Here is a 22,098-nt window from a genome sequence, read left to right on the forward strand (position 1 = left end):
ACTCTAAAATTTATGGTAAACCAATAACATTCTTAGCTTTACAGAATAGTTTTGTTATAGTTTCGCTTTATAGGATAGTTTTTTCCTCATCTTGGCTCTATTCCAAGTGCCAAGATGAGAATGTGTTTCTTTGATATTCCTCACTGACAATCCATATCTTCACATTTATTTTAGTTTCTTTAATGGAACCACTATTAGATTTATGTTCTCTATTACAAGTTGTCTTAGGACGTATTCGGTACATTTAAGCTTCCTGTTAAAGCAGAATCAATCTATTCCACTGGTTTACAAAGCTTTTGAAGTATCAGAAAATTCTGATGATCTGAATTGATTAAAAAAAAAACCCTGTGCTCCATAACACAGAGGGAATGTTTTGATCCTTAAAAGATATTGATATTATGAATTGATTTTCTTAGCAATGGAGCAGCAGATGTTTCAATTACAAATTCTACTGTCTGAAATCACTGTACACTGCACATTCTTACTGGAGGTCTGTGACTGATTATACTGTGGTATGCTTAAGTCTCCAAGAGGCAATCCGTTCCAAGACTCTAGGGGCAGTGTGTGTCCTAATTTAGCCAACTTCAAGCAATACAAGAGGCCACAAGGATAAAGACATAAAGGTATTAATTATGTCCTGTCTCCAGAAAAGCTCAAAGCACATGTCCTTAACAGTGGAGTGATAACATTTCCAATAAATAATGGCTATCCAGTAAGAGGTGGGCAAGCATTTGGTTGCATCGGGTATATCCAACTATTATAAACTATTATAAAATAAATGTGATAACCACAACCCATTATGATTAAGCAAAATCCCAGGTTATGCTAAGGAATTTTTTGAAAGAATTATTTGGTAAATTAGTATAATTTATACAAGAAGGTAGCCACGATTATGAGAAGGAACCTAGGAAGATGGGAAAGTGAAGAAAGGAAGAGAGGTGAATATCATAATATGATTATGTGCCAGGTACTACATACGTGTTATTTCATGTGATACCCAGGACATTCCCATGAAAGAGCTATAACTGTCTTCTCTTTGCAGAAGACAGAACTGACCACAAAGTGTTTGTCCCAAGGTCGCATCCCTGTCAACACTGGAGCTCGGTTTCCAGGTCAGGCCTGTTGGCTCCAAAACCATGATATTCTCACTACTCTATGCAAATTACCATAGAAAGATTTTAACAGAAGAAAAGCAAATAAATAATATGCTTGGTTTCTTTTTGCTGATGAAAATGGCAGCTACAAGCTGCCACGATAGAGTGAGTCACAGTGGACTGACTTACTTCAAGGAGGAATCTCCAACGCCAATGCAACCTCGCAAGCTGAGCTTCCTCAGGAATCCACCGCATCGCTTTGAGATGTTTTCCACCACTCGACCCTTCAATGGAGAAAGTTGGAAAAAATTTTATTTCATGCTGCTTCTCTAACAGCAAAATAACCTGAAATTTAGGAACTGAATATGTATTTCCAGGTGTAATAGAAGATATTTCGGAACATTCCTCCAACATCCCACTTCTGCTCCTAGTGTATAAAGGGGCTGCAAGCACTGAAAAAATGTTTTCAATGAAAACATTAAGTATTTTTTTTAAATCGCACACTATTCTTTGAAAGCCTTGACTCTGGAGTTAGGCCTTCCCTAGCCAGGGTTCATGGCTACTCCATCAATTACAAGGCTTTTTGAGGTCAAGCTTTTTGGGAACACTGCTGTGCTGGGAACACAGAGATCTAAAACAATGTTGCTCAAAAAAAGAAATTCTATTTTAGCTAAACATTACCACTTTAAAAATCTGAAGATGTATCATAAAATCTACTCCTCATTCTTCTTAGCAATCCCCTATTTAAACACATTTGCTTTAAAAATGGGAACTTTGGCTGGTACTGGCAGATACATGAGGGGAGGAAAAAAGAAAATGAACATTGATTAAACACTTCTACTTTTTCAGGCATGATTTTAACACTTTATTGTACCTGCTATGGCTCATTTAATATTCACAACAACCACATGGACTACTGCTCCGCACTGAAGTAAGGAAGAGTGTATGTATGGAATACAGGAAATCCCTTAGGATATCTCTTAGTATTAATATGCCCTCTGATTAAAGTCAATGGAAAACTAAAAGCCAATCCAAGGCGAGTACTCATGGCTTCAGGAATGATGGTTTGGGTCACTCTACCAGGTAAGGAACCACGACCAGCTGAGGTGCTTGCTGAAGACAAAGAGAATACAGAACGGGAAGCAGAAGGTAGTTATAAATACCAACTCTGACCACATGACCAGTTACAGAAATTAGGACTATAATTGTCAGAAGTATTTTCTCCCTATTTTATTATGAATGCGTGTGTGTGTGGTACAAATACGTATTTTTTTCCTCTTTTATCCCTTATCATGTGACACAACATGTACTGACTTTATGTCATAAGTATTTAAGTACTGCCAATTCTACATCAAAGTATTTAAGGCACAGAACATCAAGAAGAGTGAAATTGACTCTAGGACTTTACCTCCTCTTCTGAGGAAGGGCTGAGTGTCTTTCGGGTTGTACGCTGGATAGCTGTATCATATTAGGTGGAATTATGACCTTTGTTATCGTCTTTATTTGGAAATAAAGTATGGTTTCAGGACAGGCCAATGGGTGCCAAGTTGACAACGGGTGAACTTATGATGATTAATTTTATGTGTCAACTTGACTGCGACACAGGGTGCCCAGACATTTGGCCAAACATTATTCTGGCTGTGTCTGTAAGGGTTTCTGGATGAGAGTAGCATTTGAATCAGTAAACTGAGTAAAGCAGACTGCCCTCCCTAGTGTAGGTGGGCCTCATCCAATCAACTGAAGACATGAATAGAACAAAAAAGGCTGATTATGAGAGAACTCCTGCCTGACTGCTGAGCCAAACAGTGGTCTTTTCTGGCCCTTGGACTTGGACTGAAACATCAACTCCTCTTGGATCTTGAACCTGCCAGCTTTCAGACTGGAATTTACACCACTGGCTCTGCTGGTTCACAGGTCTTCTGACTCAGACTGGAGCTACGTATCAGCTCTCCTGGGCCTCCAGCTTGCTGACTGCAGATCTTGGGACTTCTCAGCCTCCATAATCACATGACCCAATTCCTTATAATAAATCTCTATATCTATATTAATATACACACTTTTTTAACATCTTTATTGGAGTATAATTGCTTTACAATGTTCTATTAGTTTCTGCTGTATAACAAAGTGAATCAGCTATACGTATATATATATATATCCCCATATCCCCTCCTTCTTGCGTCTCCCTCCCACCCTCCCTATCCCACCCCTCCAGGTGGACACAAAGCACAGAGCTGATCTCCCTGTGCTATGCGGCTGCTTCCCACTAGCTATCTATTTTACATTTGGTAGTGTATATATGTCAATGCCACTCTCTCACTTTGTCCCAGGTTACCCTTCTCCCTCCCTGTGTCCTCAAGTCCATTCTCTACATCTGTGTCTTTATTCTTGTCCTGCCCCTAGGTTCTTCAGAACCTTTTTTTTTTTTAGATTCCATATATATGTGTTAGCATACGGTATTCGTTTTCCTCTTTCTGACTTATTTCACTCTGTATGACAGACTCTAGGTCCATCCACCTCACTACAAATAACTCAATTTCATTTCTTTTTATGGCTGAGTAATATTCCATTGTATGTATGTGCCACATCTTCTTTATCCATTCATCTGTCTATGGACACTTAAGTTGCTTCCATGTCCTGGCTATTGTAAATAGTATACACATATCTTACTGGTTCTGTTTTTCTGGAGAATCCTGACTAATACAGATTGGATCCATTATCTTCATTTTTCAAATAAAGAAATTAAATGGTTAAATTGCCAAGATTACACTTTAGTGAGTAGTAAAATTGGGGTTTATAACAGGTTTAACTGACTCTAAAAGCTGTATGTTCTGCACAATTACCACCTCCACAAGGGAGAAAACATTGAAAAGGCCATTTTGTTTCATTTTTAACACTTATTATCCTCACTTTATAAAACAGCAATCTTGACCCTGAACTCTAAGCACTAAGAATTCACTAGGACACATCAAACCACAGTATCACAGAAGCAGGGCTCACACATATTATATCTGGCTAATAATTTAATTAAGTTGAAAATCCAAACTCTGATATTGCTGGCGACTTTATCTATGCTTTCTTGAGTCTTATCTAAGTTAACAATTAGTTTTTGAACCAAAACTCCAGACACCTGTAAAATAAATTTCTGTCAGTGGGAGGAAAAACATTATGACTTGGAAATCCAAGATAAATATTTAAGTACTAAATAAAACAGCAAAAATAACGCCACACCAATGTCTACAAATAGAGCACACCATCTATTTTCTCCATTTCAAGTTAGTCATGTTTATACAAACTTCCTTTTTTGGAGTAAAAGTTTTTGTACTGGAATAAAAAAAATACATTCAGAATTTTCTGTTCCACTGTTTCCAACTAAGAGAAAAAAAAATGAGTAAATCCTTTTCAAATGCCAATGACACTGTGTAACATCTATTAGATAGTATGTTGTAGGTATGCATTTTAGAAAGAAGGGCTTTACAGAAAAATAAGGCCTAATGGAGAGACCCTTGGACTTATGAGTTTTAGATAACATACTACTTGGTTATTTCTCATTTTTGGCCTCACAGAATCTTTAATGATCATGAAGACTAACAACAAAATGTTCAACTTTTAAAGGCATGGAAAATGCCTAAACATCAGGGAAACCTGATGTTTACTTAGGAGAGAGTGATGCTCAAGGAGAGGCCCAATGCACATTAGTCACCTACATGTGCTATTCTGCCTCTTCTTTGAAACTCAAGTCATGAAACCCACTGTTCAAGGTATCTACTCTCTCTTCTTACTAGGTGAGTGACCTCAGGTAAGTTACTCAAACTTTTTGTGCCTCAGTTTCTTCAACATGGTGTTTTTGAGAGGATTAAATTAATATACAAAAAGTGCTCAGAAGAGTGCCCGGCACACAGTAAATACTCTTAGTCCTGATCCTTGGCACCTTCTCTCTGCTCTCAACAGATCCATAAATCACCACTTTCGTCCCAAAGAAATGAATTTGAGACCATGAGTTTATCCATGGGATGTTTCCCAGTATAAATATCCAGAGGGTCCTGTTAGTGTCTATGGGAGGCCCCACACTTGGTTCAGAATCAACCTGGACTCAAAGTGGTAGCCCAAAGGGGGAACTAAATAGTATTAGACTATATTTTTCACATGTAGTTCTCTACATAACTGGTAAACCATAAACTGGTCTGTCGTTGGTGGAAGTACTCAAGTACTTCTGCAATGTGTTTATATAGCTGTAGTCAGCAGTCAGCTAAAATTGTGAAATCAAATAATGCACAAGGTAATGACATTTACTTAAAATAGTTTTTTTTTTTTTTTTTTTTTGACCGCACTGCACTGCACGGCTTGCAGGATCTTAGCTCCCCGATCAGGGATCAAACCGCATGGAGTCTTAACCACTGGACTGCCAGGGAAGTCCTGAAATAGTATTTTTTAATATCTGAATTTAAAAGTTTTTTATGTGCATTCCAAAAAGTTGTAGTTTGGAAAAATCATCAAAGAAAACTGAGGAGACAATTAAAAAACCACAGAAAAAATTTTTTTACAAATTTTTTTTAAAACAATGACTCTTTGGCCAGAAGAAATGACCACAATTTTTGGAATTTAATGTTCTCCTCAACATCACTAAGGAAGACAATGAACCATGAACTACAGATTATCAGTTTGAAGGGGAATTACACGTCAGCATGTTTGGGTAGGGCACTGTTGCAATCGTGAAGTCTGGAAAGAGCATTAAAGAATTCCTGATTCAGGGACCGGAGTCCAAGCCAGGAACTAGAGCTTATCTTTCCAGGGACGTGAGAAGCCCTGAGGCCCCTGCCAGCTTCCAAGCTCAGAGCACAGCAACCTGAGCAGTGGGAAATGCTGTGCTCAGCCCCACCTCCTGTAGGGCCTTCTGCTCCACTGGTTTGAGATGGGACCAGAGCCTGGCAAGCAGCAAGTAACCTAGAGAAGGAGGTGAAGGGCCTCCACCACTGGCCATTAGTTCTTGTAGGTAACACCAGCTTAAGTGAGTCACAGGAAATTGTTTGGGCCCATCTCACTGTTAAACACATTCATTTCCTTATCCATTAAAAAAGATACAAAGCAGTCTTCCCTGGTGGCGCAGTGGTTGAGAGTCCGCCTGCCGATGCAGGGGACATGGGTTCGTGCCCCAGTCCGGGAAGATCCCACATGCCGCGGAGCAGCTAGGCCTGTGAGCCACGGCCGCTGAGCCTGTGCGTCCGGAGCCTGTGCTCCGCAAAGGGAGAGGCCACAGCAGTGAGAGGCCCACGTACCAAAAAAAAAAAAAAAAAAAAAAAAAAAAAAAAAGATACAAAGCATATACTTCAATAAAAACAAGTGATAAACATGCCACGTGAGTAACTGAATTAAAATACAATCCCACTATTGTAACTGAGTTGGCTAAACTAGAAATCAATAAGGTTTTACTAACATTGGGTAGATAATAAACTTCAACATCCCCAGACCCTTAAAACAGCACTCCCAACAATTACTATGTACAATGCTCTTTATTACTTCCCTGTTTCTTTTTGGTTATAAATTGGTATTTAATATTAAAGTTGTTTTAAAATAAACTTTTCTCATTTGATCTGGTTTACCACTCTTAAATGAGGATATTTACATATTTCCAGATAAATACACCAGAATCCTGGAATTATAAAGGCTCTAAGGATTATTTCACTTCTTCATTTTATAAATAACAAAACTGAGGCACTGAGAGAGTAAATGTCTTAAGTGGCTGAGCTGGAGTTATATCTCATAATTCCAGCCTCATTCCTGAGTCCCTGCTTCTGCCATTTCTCCATTCCTGATGCTAAATTAGAATTCTCAATGGAGTTTTCAGATCAATAAATATTTGTCAAGAGTCTCCTAAGATTAAAGCATTGAACCAGGTGTTAATGATACAGGTGTGAGGCTTTGAAAAGCTGAGTGGTAAAACTTAGATTATAAACATGATCAAGGGGGAAAAGTAAAAGTCTGTTACTGATAAAAGTAAAAAGTAAAAAGCAAACAGAATTTTGGTCTTGAAGTATGCAAATATCTTCCAGGTTTTTTTCCTCTCTATTCCACCTTGGCACCTTAATATCAAATCTAAATGCAGCAAAATAAAAAGGCAGGAAAGAGTAAGCAGTTTACTTATCTTTTAAAAAAGTCTTTTGTCTAAAACAAGGTTAACTTACCTCTACATCTGTTTGAAAGTTAAAAAGGTCTATTCTTTGCCAGTTGCTTCCATCCAGGGCTAAGATATTCCAAGCCTGGGAGGTTGGGAGAGATTAGGGTGAAAAAGATACATTTATTGAGACTGTTAAATAAAGTCTTGATTCAACCTTTATATTTCCAAATATTTATTCATGATAGACATTAAGCTGATAATCAAATGTGGAATTATGATAACATTGTATGTTAAATATAAAAGATGACATTTTAATTTTTAACTTGAACTCATCCTCATTCTAATAAAACTTGTATTTCTTGATTACAAATTTGGTTAATACTCTACCTTGGAAATCTGTGCACATCGGCACAAAGTTACTATATCCAAGAAGGAAAATATTCTAGGAAGAAAGGGGGAAAAAGCACAAAAATGAGATGGTGTTAACATTTTAGAATATTTATAACTTGAAAGATAAAATCTAATGAGCCATCTGGATATTCATAACTTTTTCAAGATTCCTCAATTCGTAATACACAAGTGCACTATAATTGTTCATCACTACTATGATATATTAAATGTTTGCACATTCCTAAGCTGTTTTAGACACACTACACAAACCCCCTTAAACCAGAATTCATTAAACTTTTATTTCCCTTGTTCTAAGTCATGGACATGGAACAGTAGATCATAACCTGTTCTATTCAAAGACCAATCTCTCGGGACTTCCCTGCTAGCGCAGTGGTTAAGACTCTGAGCTCCCAATGCAGGGGGCCTGGGTTCAATCCCTGGTCAGGGAACTAGATCCCACATTCATGCCGCAACTAAGAGTTCACATGCTACAACTAAGGAGCCGGTGAGCTACAACTAAGGAACCCACCTGCCACAACTAAGGAGCCCACTGGCCACAGCTAAGACCCCGTGCAACCAAATAAATAAATAAATAGATGAACACAACATCAATCAGTGAGCTGTGGGAGACAACTTTAAAAAAAAGAAAGAAAAGACCAATCTCGCACCTCCCAGGCATTGAGCCTAGTGAGGGCAAAATCATTCTAATTCCTATGCAAACCCCACTTTTGGTGGTAGATGCACGAAACAGACTCAGGTGCCTGAGCCTCAAATAACACAGCCAAGAAAAGCTCAACAATAAAACCCATTCACTTTTTATCTATCTGTTCACAGGGCAGAAAGATGGAGCTCATTTCCTGAGCAAAAGCCAAGAAGCTACAGAAGATGGGAAAGATGGGGAAAAAGAAAAGCAGAGAGAAGCAAACAAAAGCTTAGTTGACACCACCAGTCCCCCAGTGGAAGCAGTAGCTGTCAGCATGGCAGGGTCAGAGGGAGGTTCTGACATTCTGGCAGTGGACATGAGCTGCTGATGATAGCACAGTGGCAAACAGCTGTGTGTGCCTCAGCGCTCCGCAGTCACAGCTGAAAACAAAGAGCAGCTTTCCTGAGAGACAAAGAGTGGATGGGGACGAGGTCAGGGACAACAATAGGGTCTCAATCCCCATAGTACCGGAAGGTAAATATGAGAGTCTGTGCCTGTGTGTGTGGAAGGTGAAATGGCAAACAGCCACCTAAAATGTTCTCCAAAATTCTCCAAAGGTAACAATCAGCAGTGCGTGGAAAATCCATGGGCTTGGAGAAGACAGTAGATCCATAAAACACCAGAGCACTGCACCCTACAATAAAGCACCCACAGGCAGCACCATGGGGCCAGTGACAGCGTAGATACTGTTCTACGATATAGGCTCCAGTCATTTTCTAGAGAAAAGCAAAGGATAGAAGCATAAGGGCTGCACTGATCTTAAAAGACTCAATGGAACTTTGTACATAGGAAAATGCCGATGGCTGGAAATGTGTACTTATATATATTAAACATATTTCAGGGTGTCTGCACATCTACATTGCTTCTATGGTAATACATCTTGCCCTACCACCACAAGTGTCTGTGTTCTGTGCCATACGACCATTCCACAATGAGCCACAACTGATCATCAGCTCACGAAAAGACCAAGAACCAGATAGAGAAATGAGTATGGTACAGGAGAATCATATCACACACTGGCATTGGGTTCTAAAGTACAAGCTGAAGGTAGAAAGGAGTTAACTAAGTTTCTCTTGAAAATCCCTCAAGAATGTACCACCTTGGAGACCAACGTATTGTATCACCTCTCAGTAATAATAACAATACTGATAATCATAGTTAACACTGATTATGCACTTACATGTGCTAGCTGTCACTCTTTAATTGTCACAACAATGCCATGAGGTGCTATTACGATCTCCATTTTACAGATAGGAACACTGGGCACCCGCCAAGGCCACACAGATAGGAAGAGCGGAGCCAGAATTTGAACCCAGGTAGTCTGGCTTGAGAGCCCAAGCCCATGACCCTACACAAAGTGCCCTAGAAAGTTTAACACAGCTGTTGTTCCCTCAGGATTAGACTAGAATCTATTTCGTCAACTGCACAGCAGATGAAGCAGTCTGTGTTGAGTGAGCATGCTGTATGGAAAATGTTTCTTTCCTTCTTCCTCCCTTTCTTTCTCTCTTTCTTTCTTTCTTTCCTTATGGCCAAGCTGCGTGGCTTGTGGTATCTTAGTTCCCTGATCAGGGATCGAACCCAAGCCCTCAGCAGTGAAAGCATGGAGTCTTAACCACTGGACCTCCAGGGAATTCCCAAAACATGTCTCTTTAAACACTAGAATCACACTAACTCAAACAAGATACTCACACATTTGGACACAAGTGAGAATCAATAGCTGGAACACAAGTTTGCATTTCTCATCTCATGCTTACTACCCAACATTATGATTACTGAATGAAAAAGTAGATTGCCTTCATTATTTACATTATCCCCCCAACACACACACACACACAGATACTTGAATAGTTAAAGTTAAATAGGCATGATAAGGGACTTCCCTGGTGGTCCAGTGGTTAAGACTCTGTGCTCCTAATGCAGGGGGCCCGCGTCTGATCCCTGGTCAGGGAACTAGATCCCACATGCATGCCGCAACTAAGAGTTCGCATACCACAACTAAGGAGCCCATCTGCCACAACTAAGACACAGCACAACCCAATAAATAAATAAATATATTTTTTAAATAGGCATGATAAGACTCTAAACTGCCAAACTAAGCCAAATTCCCAAATCATGTTCCAATGAATAAAATAAACACCCTGAATGACAGAGCCTGGAACATTGGCAATAGAAACAGAGATAGCTAAAGGAATAAGAGTAGTCAGAAATCAGGTTCTGGCCCTTCCAAAACTTTTTTTTTCCTGGAAATTGCTTCCTACCTCAAATGTGTTAACTTCACCCTTCATTAGAAAAGCACTAAAATTGCAACTTGGTTATAAATAAATACACACAAGGGTATACAGGAATGGATGTACTTCTGGACTTTGTTTTCTGCTTCACTGGTCTGTCTGCCTCTGTGCCAATAAGACCCTGCTTTAATCATGAAGCTTTAAGCTCTTGATGTCTGGTAACGTTAAGCCCAACTCTGTTTTTCTTTTGTTAAAAATATTTATTTATTTATTTACTTACTTACTTACTTATTTATTTAGGCTGCCCTGGGTCTTAGTTGTGGCTTGTGGGATCTTCACTGCGGCATGTTTAGTTGTGGCAATGCAGACTTCTTAGTTGTGGCATGTGGACTTCTTAGTTGCAGCATGCGTATGGGATCTAGTTCCCTGACCAGGGATCAAACCTGGGCCCCCTGCGCTGGACCACCAGGGAAGTCCCCAACTTTGTTTTTGTTCAACAAAATTACCTTGGTTATTCTTGGCTACTCTTTTTTTTTTTAATTTCCACTTATGTTTTAGGATCAGCATATCAATTTCCACAAGAAAACTTTATAAAATTTTATTGGAATTATGTTGAATTTATGGAAACTTTGGGGAGAATTGAGATCTTGACAATATTAAGCCTTCCAACCCAGAAACATGATATACTCCATTATTTATTTAGGACTTCTTTAATTTCTCACAGTAATTTTTGTAGTTTTCCACATAGATGTTTTGTTCATTTTTAGATTTTTCCCCCTGGTTATTTGATGATGTTACTATTAAAATGGAATTTTTTTAATGTCATTTTCTAACTGTTGCTAGTATATATAGTTAACTTTCATATACTACGTCTTGCATACAGCAACATTTCCAAATTCATTTGTATATATTCTAGTGATTTTCTATAAACAAAATCAATATATTTGAGAATAATGACAATTTCCTTTCTTCCTTTCCAATAATTATACTTTTTATTCTTTTTCTTGCCTTACTGAAGTGGCTGTGATCTTCTCTAGTACCAATAATCGTAATGAAAGACATCTTTTTCTCTTTCCCATCTCAGAAAAAGCTGTCACTCTTTAATCATTGATTACAATGTTTACTATAGGGCTCTCCCCCTGCCTTTTTAATTTTCTAAAGTTACTTTGCTACACACTATAAAATACCTCAGCTTTGCACATGCATGGTTTTAACAACATCTCTTTAACATTTGCTTATTTCCCCTTTAAAAAACATATTAAATATAAGAGCAGATAGTACATAGAGTTCCCATATATTACTGCCATTTTGAGAAACACATAACACACACACACAGTTTCCCCTACTATTAACATCCTGCATTCGTGTGGCACATTTGTTACAATTAATAAATTAAGACTGACACACTGCTATTAACTAAAATCCATAGTTTATGATAAGGTTCACTCTTTGTATTGTACTATTCTATGGATTTGACAATATATCCACCATTACAGTATCATACAGAATACTTTACCACCCTAAAAATCACCTGTGCTTCACCTGTTAATCCCTTCTATCCTCCTCATGAACCTCTGGCAACGACTGCTTTTTTTTTTTTTTTAATAAATTTATTTATTTATTTTTGGCTGTGTTGGGTCTTTGTTGCTGCACACAGGCTTTCTCTAGTTGCGGTGAGCAGGGGCTACTCTGTTGCGGTGTGCAGCCTTCTCACTGCGGTGGCTTCTCTTGTTGCAGAGCACGGGCTCTAGGCACACGGGCTTCAGTAGTTGTGGCACACAGGTTCAGTAGTTGTGGCTTGTGGGCTCTAGAGCGCAGGCTCAGTAGTTGCAGCGCACGGGCTTAGTTGCTCTGTGGCATGTGGAATCTTCCTGAACCAGGGATCAAACCCGTGGCAGGCGGATTCTTAACCACTGCACCAACCAGGGAAGTCCCGACTGATCTTTTTAATGTCTCCATAGTTTTTCCTTTTCCAGAATGTCATATAATTGGAATCATAAGTATGTAGCTGTTCATATTAGCTTCCTTCACTATGCACATGCCTTTAAGGTTCCTCCATGTCTTTTAGTGGCATGATAGCTCATTACTTTCTATTGCTGAATGATATTCCACTATATGGATGTATCACTGTTTACCCATTCATTTATATAAGGACACCTTGGTTGCTTCCAGTTTTGAGTGATTATGAATAATCTTGCTATAAACATTTGTATGCAGGTGAATATGTTTTCTACTCAGTTGGATAAATACCTAGGAGTGTTGAGTGCTAGTTCATGTAAGTTTAGAATCTGCAAAATTGTCTTCCAAAATGGCTATACCGTTCTCATTGCAGTGGTTTCTCTTGTTGCAGAGCACAGGCTCTAGGCGCGCGGGCTTCAGTAGTTGTGATACGCAGGCTCAATAGTTGTGGCTTGCAGGCTCCAGAACACAGGCTCAGTAGTTGTGGTGCAAGGGCTTAGTTGCTCCACGGCATGTGGGATCTTCCCGGACCAGGGATCGAACCCATATACCCTGCAGTGGCAGGCAGATTCTTAACCACTGCCACCAGGGAAGTCCCTGTCTTGATCTCTAAAACTCTAAACTAAGTCTTCATAAGTCAGTAGTGTCAGTCCTCCAACTTGGTTCTTCTTCAGTAATGCACTGGCCTTTCAGAGTCTTTTGCCTTTCTATACAAACTTTAAAATAGATTTGTCAATATCCACAAAATAATTCTGTGGTATTTTTTATCGGCATTGTGTTGACTCCATAGATCAACTTGGGAAGAATTAACATTTTAACAATATTGTGTCTTCTTATCCATGAATGTGTAACATCTCTTCACTTATTCAGACCTTCTTTGATTTCTTTCACTGGAGCTGGAGTTTTCATCATACAGATCTTTTGCTAGATTTATACCTAAGTATTTCATTTTTTGAGGCTAATGTAAATGGTATTGTTTTTTAACTTCCAGTTGTTCACTGCTGGTGAACAATACCAGAAATGGCAATAGGAAAGCAATTACCTTCTGCATATTAACCTTGTATCCTGCAACGTTATATAACTGCTTATTAATTACAGGAATATTTTGTCAATTCTTTTGGATTTTCTACATACACAATCATGTAATCTACAAACAAAACCAATGTATACCTTCCCAATGTATACTTTTTCTTTTCTTTTCTTACCTAATTGTATTAGGTAGGACTTCAGCAGTACTGTGATGAATAGTAGTAGTAAGAGGGGACATCATTTTCTGGTTCCTGATCTTGGGGATAAAGCAACCAGTTTCTCACCGTTAAGTACACTGTTAGCCTTAGGGGTTTTTTTTGTAGATATTCTTGATCAAGTTGAGGAAGTTCCTCTCTATTTCTGGTTTGATAAGACTTTTAATCATGAATGAGTGTTAAAATTTGCCAAATACTTTTTCTGCATCTACTAATATGACCATATGATTTTTTTCTTTGTTAGATCATTGATGTGATTATGTTGATTTTTTAATGTTGAGGCATCCTTGCAGGCATGAAATAAATCCCACTTGGTTATAGTGTATAATTCTTTTTATACATTGTTCAATCTGATTTGCTAACTTTTTTTGAAGACTTCTGCATCTGTGTTCATGAGAGATATTGTTCTGTACTTTTCCTTTCTATAATGTCTTTTTCTGGTTTTGGTATTAGGGTAATGTTAGCTTCACAAAATAAGTTAGGAATTATTCTGCTTCTATTTTCTGGATGACAACATAGAGAATTAGTATCATTTCTTTCTTATGTTTGGTAGCATTCACCAATTAAATCATCTGGGTCTGATGTAGTAATTACATATATGTAATTGTGTCTGAAATGTATGACAGTACATTGTAGACACGATGTTCATTTACCCCTAAAATACTCACATACTTCCTAAAAACAAGGACATTCTTTTTCAGAAACACAGTAAACAGGGAAAACTAACACCGACACAATACTATAATCTATAGATCTTATTCAAAATCTGTCAACTGTCCCATTAATGGTCCTTAAAACAAAAGAAAAAAATTTTTTTCTGGCCCAGGATCACATATTGCATTTATTTGTCAGTCTCTTTAGTCTCTTCTAATCTAAAACATTTTTTTCAGTCTTTATCTTTCATGACTTTGCTACTTTTGAAGCATATAGCCAGTTATTCTGTAGAATGTTCTGTCATGTGTCTAATATTTCCTCATTAGACTCAAGTTATAATTTTTGTCAGGAATGCCACAGAAATGACATTGTGCTCTTCTTGTGCATTACATCAGGAGGCATATGGTGTACATTTGTCCTATTAGTGGTGATGCCAACTTTGATCACTTGGTTAAGATGATTTCTGCCGGAGTGCCCCATTATAAAGTTACATTTTTTTCCCTCTGCAATTAATATATATCTTGTGGGAGATTAGTTGAAACTATGAAAACGTTTTGTTTCTCAAATGTCATACCTTCACATATCTCATTATTTCAAAAACTGGTAAATAAAGGAAAAGAACGTCAAGCATTTATCCTGCCTTTCTTCTATATAAACTGTAGCACTGTGTAATCAAACAGAAGTGAAGTAATTCTTTATAAAAGCATTCCATATCATACATCGTTTATACATGGAATCTAAAAAAAAAGGGTACAAATGAACTTATTTACAAAACAGAAGTACAGTCATGGATATAGAAAACAAACACGGTCACCAGGGGATAAGAGGCGTAGGGATAATTTGGGAGATTGGGATTGACATATACACACTACTATATAAAATAGATAACTAATAAGAACCTGCTGTATACCACAGAGAACTCTACTCAATACTCTGTAATGGCCTATATGGGAAAAGAATCTAAAAAAAAAAAGAGTGGCTATATAACTGATTCACTATGCTATACACCTGAAACTAACAACACTGTAAATCAACTATACTCCAATAAAAATTTTTTAAAAAGCATTACAACTAATAAATGAAGAATCAGAATATCATCATTTTGCAGCCCCAATAAGTTAATGATCTAGGCAATAAGCATACATAGATGCCAGCACAAAAAAAGGAAACCAAACAGTGTGTAACTCCTAATAAAAGAACACACCACCACATAGTCTTACTAAAGGGATAGAACCTGAGTCTGATCAAACCTCTGGATCCAGCTGTCAATTTCCAAGAAATACAGACAAAGGAAACATGCTGAAATTGCACCATAAGGCTGCAATTAGCAAAACCCAGACTGTGGGAACTTCCACAATACACATCAAATAACCCAAGTTCTTCAACAGATAAAATGTGTAGAACAGAAAGAGATGGACAGGAGATCTGCTGATTATCAGAGACTTAAAGATTTATTAAATGAGCAAGACTAGCTGTTTTTTCCAACTGGAGCCCAGCAAGATGACTCCCACAAAGAAGGGTGGCAAGAAGAAGGAGGGCCAGTCTGCCATCAACGAGGTGGTAACCACAGAATACACTATCAACATTCATAAGCACATCCATGGAGTGGGTTTCAGGAAGCGTGCCCCTCAGGCACTCAAAGAAATCCAGACATTCACCATGAAGGAGATGGGAACTCCAGATGTATGCACTGACACCAGGCTCAACAAAGCTGTCTGGGCCAAAGGAATAAGGACTGTCCCATACCGTATCTGTGTGCGGTTGTCCAGAAAAATGTAATGAAGATGAAGATTCACCAAACAAGCTCTACATGTTGGTTACATATGTACTTGTCACCATTTTCAAAAATCTACAGACAGTTGATATGGATGAGAACTGCTGATTGTCAAATAAAGCTATAGAACCACCAAAAAAAAATGAGCAAGACTAAACTGTAATGACTAGGGATGCACATATGTATGACAGATCTATAAAGAAATGAAAATACAGTGACAGCTATAAAAGTCAAGAAAGTGTTATTTCTGGAGAGGGAAGCAGTTATCATTTGGATGAGAAATGGAGGTGCTTCTTTGGTGACTGGCAAAGTTTTATTTATTGACCTAAGTGATGGCTAGGATATCTGTCTAATATTTGTGTTTTGTGTGGTTCTCCAACTATATATTATACTTCATAATAAAAACATTTTTAAGAAAAAAATGTTTCAAAGAAGCAATAATGGAAATTGATAAATACTTGAAACTGAATAGTAAAAAGAAACACTAAACTTCAAAACTTGTGAAATTCAACAGAAGTAGAGCTTTGAGACTATCGCTCAAAGAACTTATCTACTATTAGATGAGGGAGCTGAAAAATAACGAGCTAAATGTCCAACTTAGGCAAGCTAAAGAAAACACAGTTAACCCAAAGAAAGACCAAGAATGGGATTTAAAAAGCTAGGAGTGGAAATTGTTAAAAAAAGAAAACAAAAAAATAGAAAATAATAAAACCAATGTCATCAAGAAGACAAGAGGATGTAGAGAAAAGGGAATGCTTGTACACTGTTGGTGGGAATGTAAATTAGTTCACCTACTACAGAAAACAATATGAATGTTCCTGAAAAAATTTAAAATAGAACTACCATATGATTCAGCAATTCCACTTCTAGGTATATGAAATAAAAACAGGATACTGAAGAGATATATGGCCTCCCATGTTTACTGCAGCATCATTTACAAGAGCCAAGATATGGAAACAACGTAAGTGCCTGTCAACCGATTAACAGATAAAGTTGTGGTAATACTTACAATGAAATATTACTCAGCCATGAGAAAGAAGAAAATTCTGCCCTTTGTGACAACATGGATGGATTCTGAGGACATTACGCCAAGTAAGGTAAGTCAGAGAAAGACAAATACTGTACGATATCACTTATATGTGGACCTAAAAGACAAACTCATAAAAACAGAGTAAAATGGTGGTTACCAGGGTCTGGGGGGAGGGGTAATAGTAGAGATGCTGTTTAAGGATACAACAACCTTGCAACTAGTAGATACATAAGTCCTAGAGATCTAATAAACAGTATAGTGATTATAGACAACAATACTGTAGTATTAAGACAAAACATGCTAGGAGACTAGATCTTAATTATTCCCATCACAAAAAATAAATGATAATTATGTGGTGTTCGTAGGTAGCTAACACTACAATGGCAATCATATTACAATATATAAATGTACCAAATCAACATGTTGTACACCTTAAATTTATACAATGTTATATGTCAAATACATATTTTTTAAAAACTGTTACCACCTTTGGAAACACTGGCTTTATCAAGAGCTGTAAAAATGTTCTCCTCCTTTGATCCAGTAATTCCTCTTCAGGAAGTTATCATAAAGAAATAATTCAACAAAACAAAAAATTTTAAGTGGTTATTTCAGCATTATCTAAAATTTTTAAAAAGCAACAAAAAGGTTAAGTAAATCATGACTTATAAATTCCATGGACTATTAAGCAGCCATTGAAGTGGTAATTATGAAAAGTATGTGGTAATAGGGGAGAGTAATCATTAAATGTTAGGTAGGAAAAAGCTCAGAGGAAAATGCTATGTTCCATGCACTTCCAACTAAGCACAAATAAATATATATATGGGCCAAGAGTAGAAGGAAACTAAACTGTGCAAGATTTCCCAAATACAGCATGATTTTTTGCAAGCCGTTTCCTCTGCCTTGAATGTTCTCACACACACAGACATACATATGCATACTCACACATAAGTACATATTCAGATACATTCCCATATACAAATAAACATGCCCAATACACATACTCCCATACACACATATATACTAATGTACACAATGTTCTGGGCATAAAAACAGATACACAGATCCATGAAACATAATAAAGAGCCCAGGAACAAACCCACACATATATGGTCAATTAATTTATGACAAAGGAGCCAAGACATACAATGGGGAAAGAGCAGTCTCTTCAATAAATGGTGCTGGGAAAACTGGACAGCCATATGTGAAAGAATGAAACTGGACTCCTGTCTTACAACCACAAAAATTAACTTAAAACGGATGAAAAGACTTGAATGTAAGACCTGAAACCATAAAAGTCCTAGAAGAAAACACAGAGGGTAAGCTTCTTGACCTAAGTCTTGGAGATGATATTTTGGATTTGACACTAAAAGCAAAGGCAACAAAAGCAAAAATAAACAAATGGGACTATATCAAACTAAAAAGCTTCTGCACAGCAAAGGAAACCATCAACAAAATGAAAAGGCAACCTACTGACTGGGAGAAAATATTTGCAAACCATATATCTGATGAGTTAATACCCCAAATCAATAAAGAACTCATACCACTCAATAGCAAAAAAAATATTCAATTAAAAATGGGCAGAGGATCTAAATAGACATTTTTCCAAAGAAGGCACACAAATGGCCAAGAGGTACATGAAATATGCTCAACAACACTAATCATCAGGGAAATGAAAATCAAAACCACAGAGAGATATCACCTCTCACCTACTGGAATTGCTACTATGAAAAAGACAAGAAATAAGTATTGGCGAGGATGTGGAGAAAAAGGAACCCTTGGGTACTATTAGGGGGAATATAAATTGGTGCAGCCACTATGGAGAACAGTATGGCAGTTCCTCAAAAATTTTAAAATAGAACTACCATATGATCCAGCAATTCCACCTGTGGGTATTTATCTGAAGAAAATGAAAACATAACCCAAAAGATACACACTATCATGTTCACTGTAGCATTATCTACAACAGCCAAGATATGGAAGCAACCTAAGTGTCTATCAATGGATGAATGGATTGAAAAATGTGAGATACAAATATATATATGAAAATTATTCAGCCATAAAAAAGAATGAAATCTTGCCATTTGTGACAACACAGATGGACCTCAAGGGTATTATGCTAAGTGAAATAAGTCACACAGAGAGAGACAAATACCATACGATCTCACTTATATGTGGAATCTAGATTAAAAAACAAAAAACTGAGCTCATAGATACAGAGAACAGATCTGTGGTTGCCAGAGGTGGTGGGAGGGTGGGCAAAATGGGTGAAGGGGGTCAAAAGGTACAAACCTCTAGTTATAACATGAATAAGTCATGGGAGTGTAACATATAGCATGGTGATTACAGGTAATAACACTGTACTGCATATTTGAAAGCTGCTAAGGGAGTAAATCTTAAAAGTTTTCCTCACAAGAAAAAAAGCACTGTAACTATGTATGGTGACAGATGTTAACTAGACTTATTGTGGTGATCACTGTGCAGTATGTACAAATATCAAATCATTATATTGTATACCTATGTCAACTATATATTTATATTTATATATATATATAAAATATCAATTTTAAAAAAAAAGATTAGATTTACTGTGTTATGCAACATAAAATCCAGGACAAACACAAGAAATTATAACATGTTTAAAGAACCTATATACACACTCAAGAGGGAGAGAACATGGCCCTAAACTTAGGGAAAGCCTTAGGTTGAACTAGGTGAAAGAAGGGGGTGAGCAAAAGATTAGCACTTTCTCTATAAATAACAAATGCTGGAGAGGGTGTGGAGAAAAGGGAACCCTCCTACACTGTTGGTGGGAATGCAAGTTGGTACAGCTACTATGGAGAGCAGTATGGAGGTTCCTCAGAAAACTAAGTACAGAATTACTATATGATAATAGTACAATGGGGTACAGCAATCCCACTCCTGGGCATATATCCAGACAAAACTACAATTCAAAAAGACAGATGTACTCCTATGTTCATAGCAGCACTATTCACAATTGCCAAGACATGGAAACAACCTAAATGCTCATCAACAAATGAATGGATAAAGAAGATGTGGTACATATATACAATGGAGCCATAAAAAAGAATGAAATAATGCCATTTGCAACAACACGGATGCAACTAGAGATTATCATACTAAGGGAAGTAAGTCAGAAGGAAGTAATGTCACATATGTGGAGTCTAAAATATGACACAAATGAACCTATCTACAAACAGAAACAGAAACAGAATCAGGGACAGAGAGAACAGACTTGTGGTTGCCAAGGGTGGGGGGAGGGGAGGGATGGAGTGGGAGTTTGGGATTAGCAGATGCAAACTATTATATATAGAATAGATAAACAACAAGGTCCTACTGTATAGCACTGGGAACTATATTCAATACCCTGTGATAAACCATAATGGAAAAGAATATGAAAAAAAATGTACACATATGTATAACTGAATCACTTTGCTGTACAGCAGTAATTAACACATTGTAATTCAACTACACTTCAATAAAAAATGAATTTTAAAAAAAATTGGCACTTTCAAGAAGGAGAATGAACATGGGAGAGAACAAATTAGAGAACGACATTTTCAGGGACTGGAAGTAACTCAGAGTTGCCAGAGTTTACAAGGAAGTTGGAAAAGAGTGAGAGATGAGATAGAGTAAGAGATAATAAGTAGACAGTTCTGGGAGAATAATTTAAGTCATAACAATTTGCGTGGACTTTACACTAAAGGCAACAGGAAAGGTTTTAAGGAGGAGAGAAGCAAAATTAGTAAGATAAAAAAGAAATTAAAAACTAGAAAGTTGCAATAATAATCACAATAATAATAATCACAGTGAATAAAATACTTGTTTTAATCATTAAAACCCCAAATTATCCTCTTACAAAGATTATCAAATGGAGACACTATTTGAAAAAACTGGATGAAAAGATGTAGATGATACAGTAGTATTAAAAACAAGAAAGGGAAAGAAAACAACTCCTACAAACCAGTAACAACCCAATAAGCAAAAAATATATACAAGCATCTCACAGAAGAGGAAATACATGTGACTGATAAACATACAAATAGATGCTCAACATTACTACAATTCAGGGAAATTCAAATAAGAGCACAATGAGATGCTATTCTATACTTAAGACATGCAAAAACACTAAATTTTTGAAAGGAACAACTCAACTGAGTCTCTTAGCCATTGTTTGTATGAACGCAAATTGATAAGACCACTTTGGAAAAACATTACTATATGAAGTTAAATACTTGTACAGTCTATGACCCCCAGCAATTCCACTCGGAGCGAGTGGAATTTCATACATTTATTGGCCATTTGTATTTCTCCCTTTGTTCAGACCCTCTTCAAACTTTTTCTAAGAGCTAATCCACCTCATTCTTAATAACTTTTAAGAACTGATGTATGTGTGCGTGTATGTTGAAGAAGACAGCCTTTGCTTATAATGTGTATTCAAATTATTTCACCTACCACTATGCTGTTTATCTTTGGTATGGTATATTTTGCCATATTTTACTATTCAAAGAATCAAACTTCCCAATCTTTTCTGTTTTAACTACTGAATTCACAGCTTTTAAATTAACAGGTCTCTAATATAACTTTCCAGGGATAAAGCTCTGGAGTAGAATGTACTAGTTCCATCCTTCCTATCTGTGGAGCTCTACTGGTGTTTCATGCCACCTCAATGTAGATTTAAAAATCCAAAGGCATCATCAGAGTTCTAATGTATAAGCATAACCCCAACCGAGACTAAGGAAGATTTGCCTCTGCCATGATGTGGACTTAGATGTCAACCCTAAAATAGTACATAATAGTATACAGAGGAAGGGTCTTTAAGCTTCTGCATCTGATTTCAACACATGTTAATTTGGTCCTCATGCACGGTAATAAATAAATTAATAACA

General features: G+C 37.2%; 1 protein-coding gene and 1 pseudogene across 2 annotated transcripts in view; one reads left to right on the forward strand and one right to left on the reverse strand.

Moving 5' to 3' along the window:
• FBXL2 (F-box and leucine rich repeat protein 2) overlaps positions 1 to 22,098 on the reverse strand; it is a 90,891-nt gene that overhangs the window by 45,404 nt on the left and 23,389 nt on the right. Inside the window, 3 exon segments of the mRNA XM_081247306.1 lie at positions 1,284 to 1,378; positions 7,274 to 7,348; positions 7,594 to 7,648. Of these exon segments, the coding sequence (XP_081103432.1) occupies positions 1,284 to 1,378; positions 7,274 to 7,348; positions 7,594 to 7,648 (225 nt within the window).
• On the forward strand, positions 15,885 to 16,266 carry LOC308623641 (large ribosomal subunit protein eL31-like; annotated as a pseudogene). Its single transcript has one exon. The product of its transcript is annotated as a large ribosomal subunit protein eL31-like (transcript).

This window comes from Mesoplodon bidens, assembly GCF_964165515.1.
Source record: "Mesoplodon bidens genome assembly, chromosome: 10".
NCBI lineage: Eukaryota > Metazoa > Chordata > Mammalia > Artiodactyla > Ziphiidae > Mesoplodon > Mesoplodon bidens.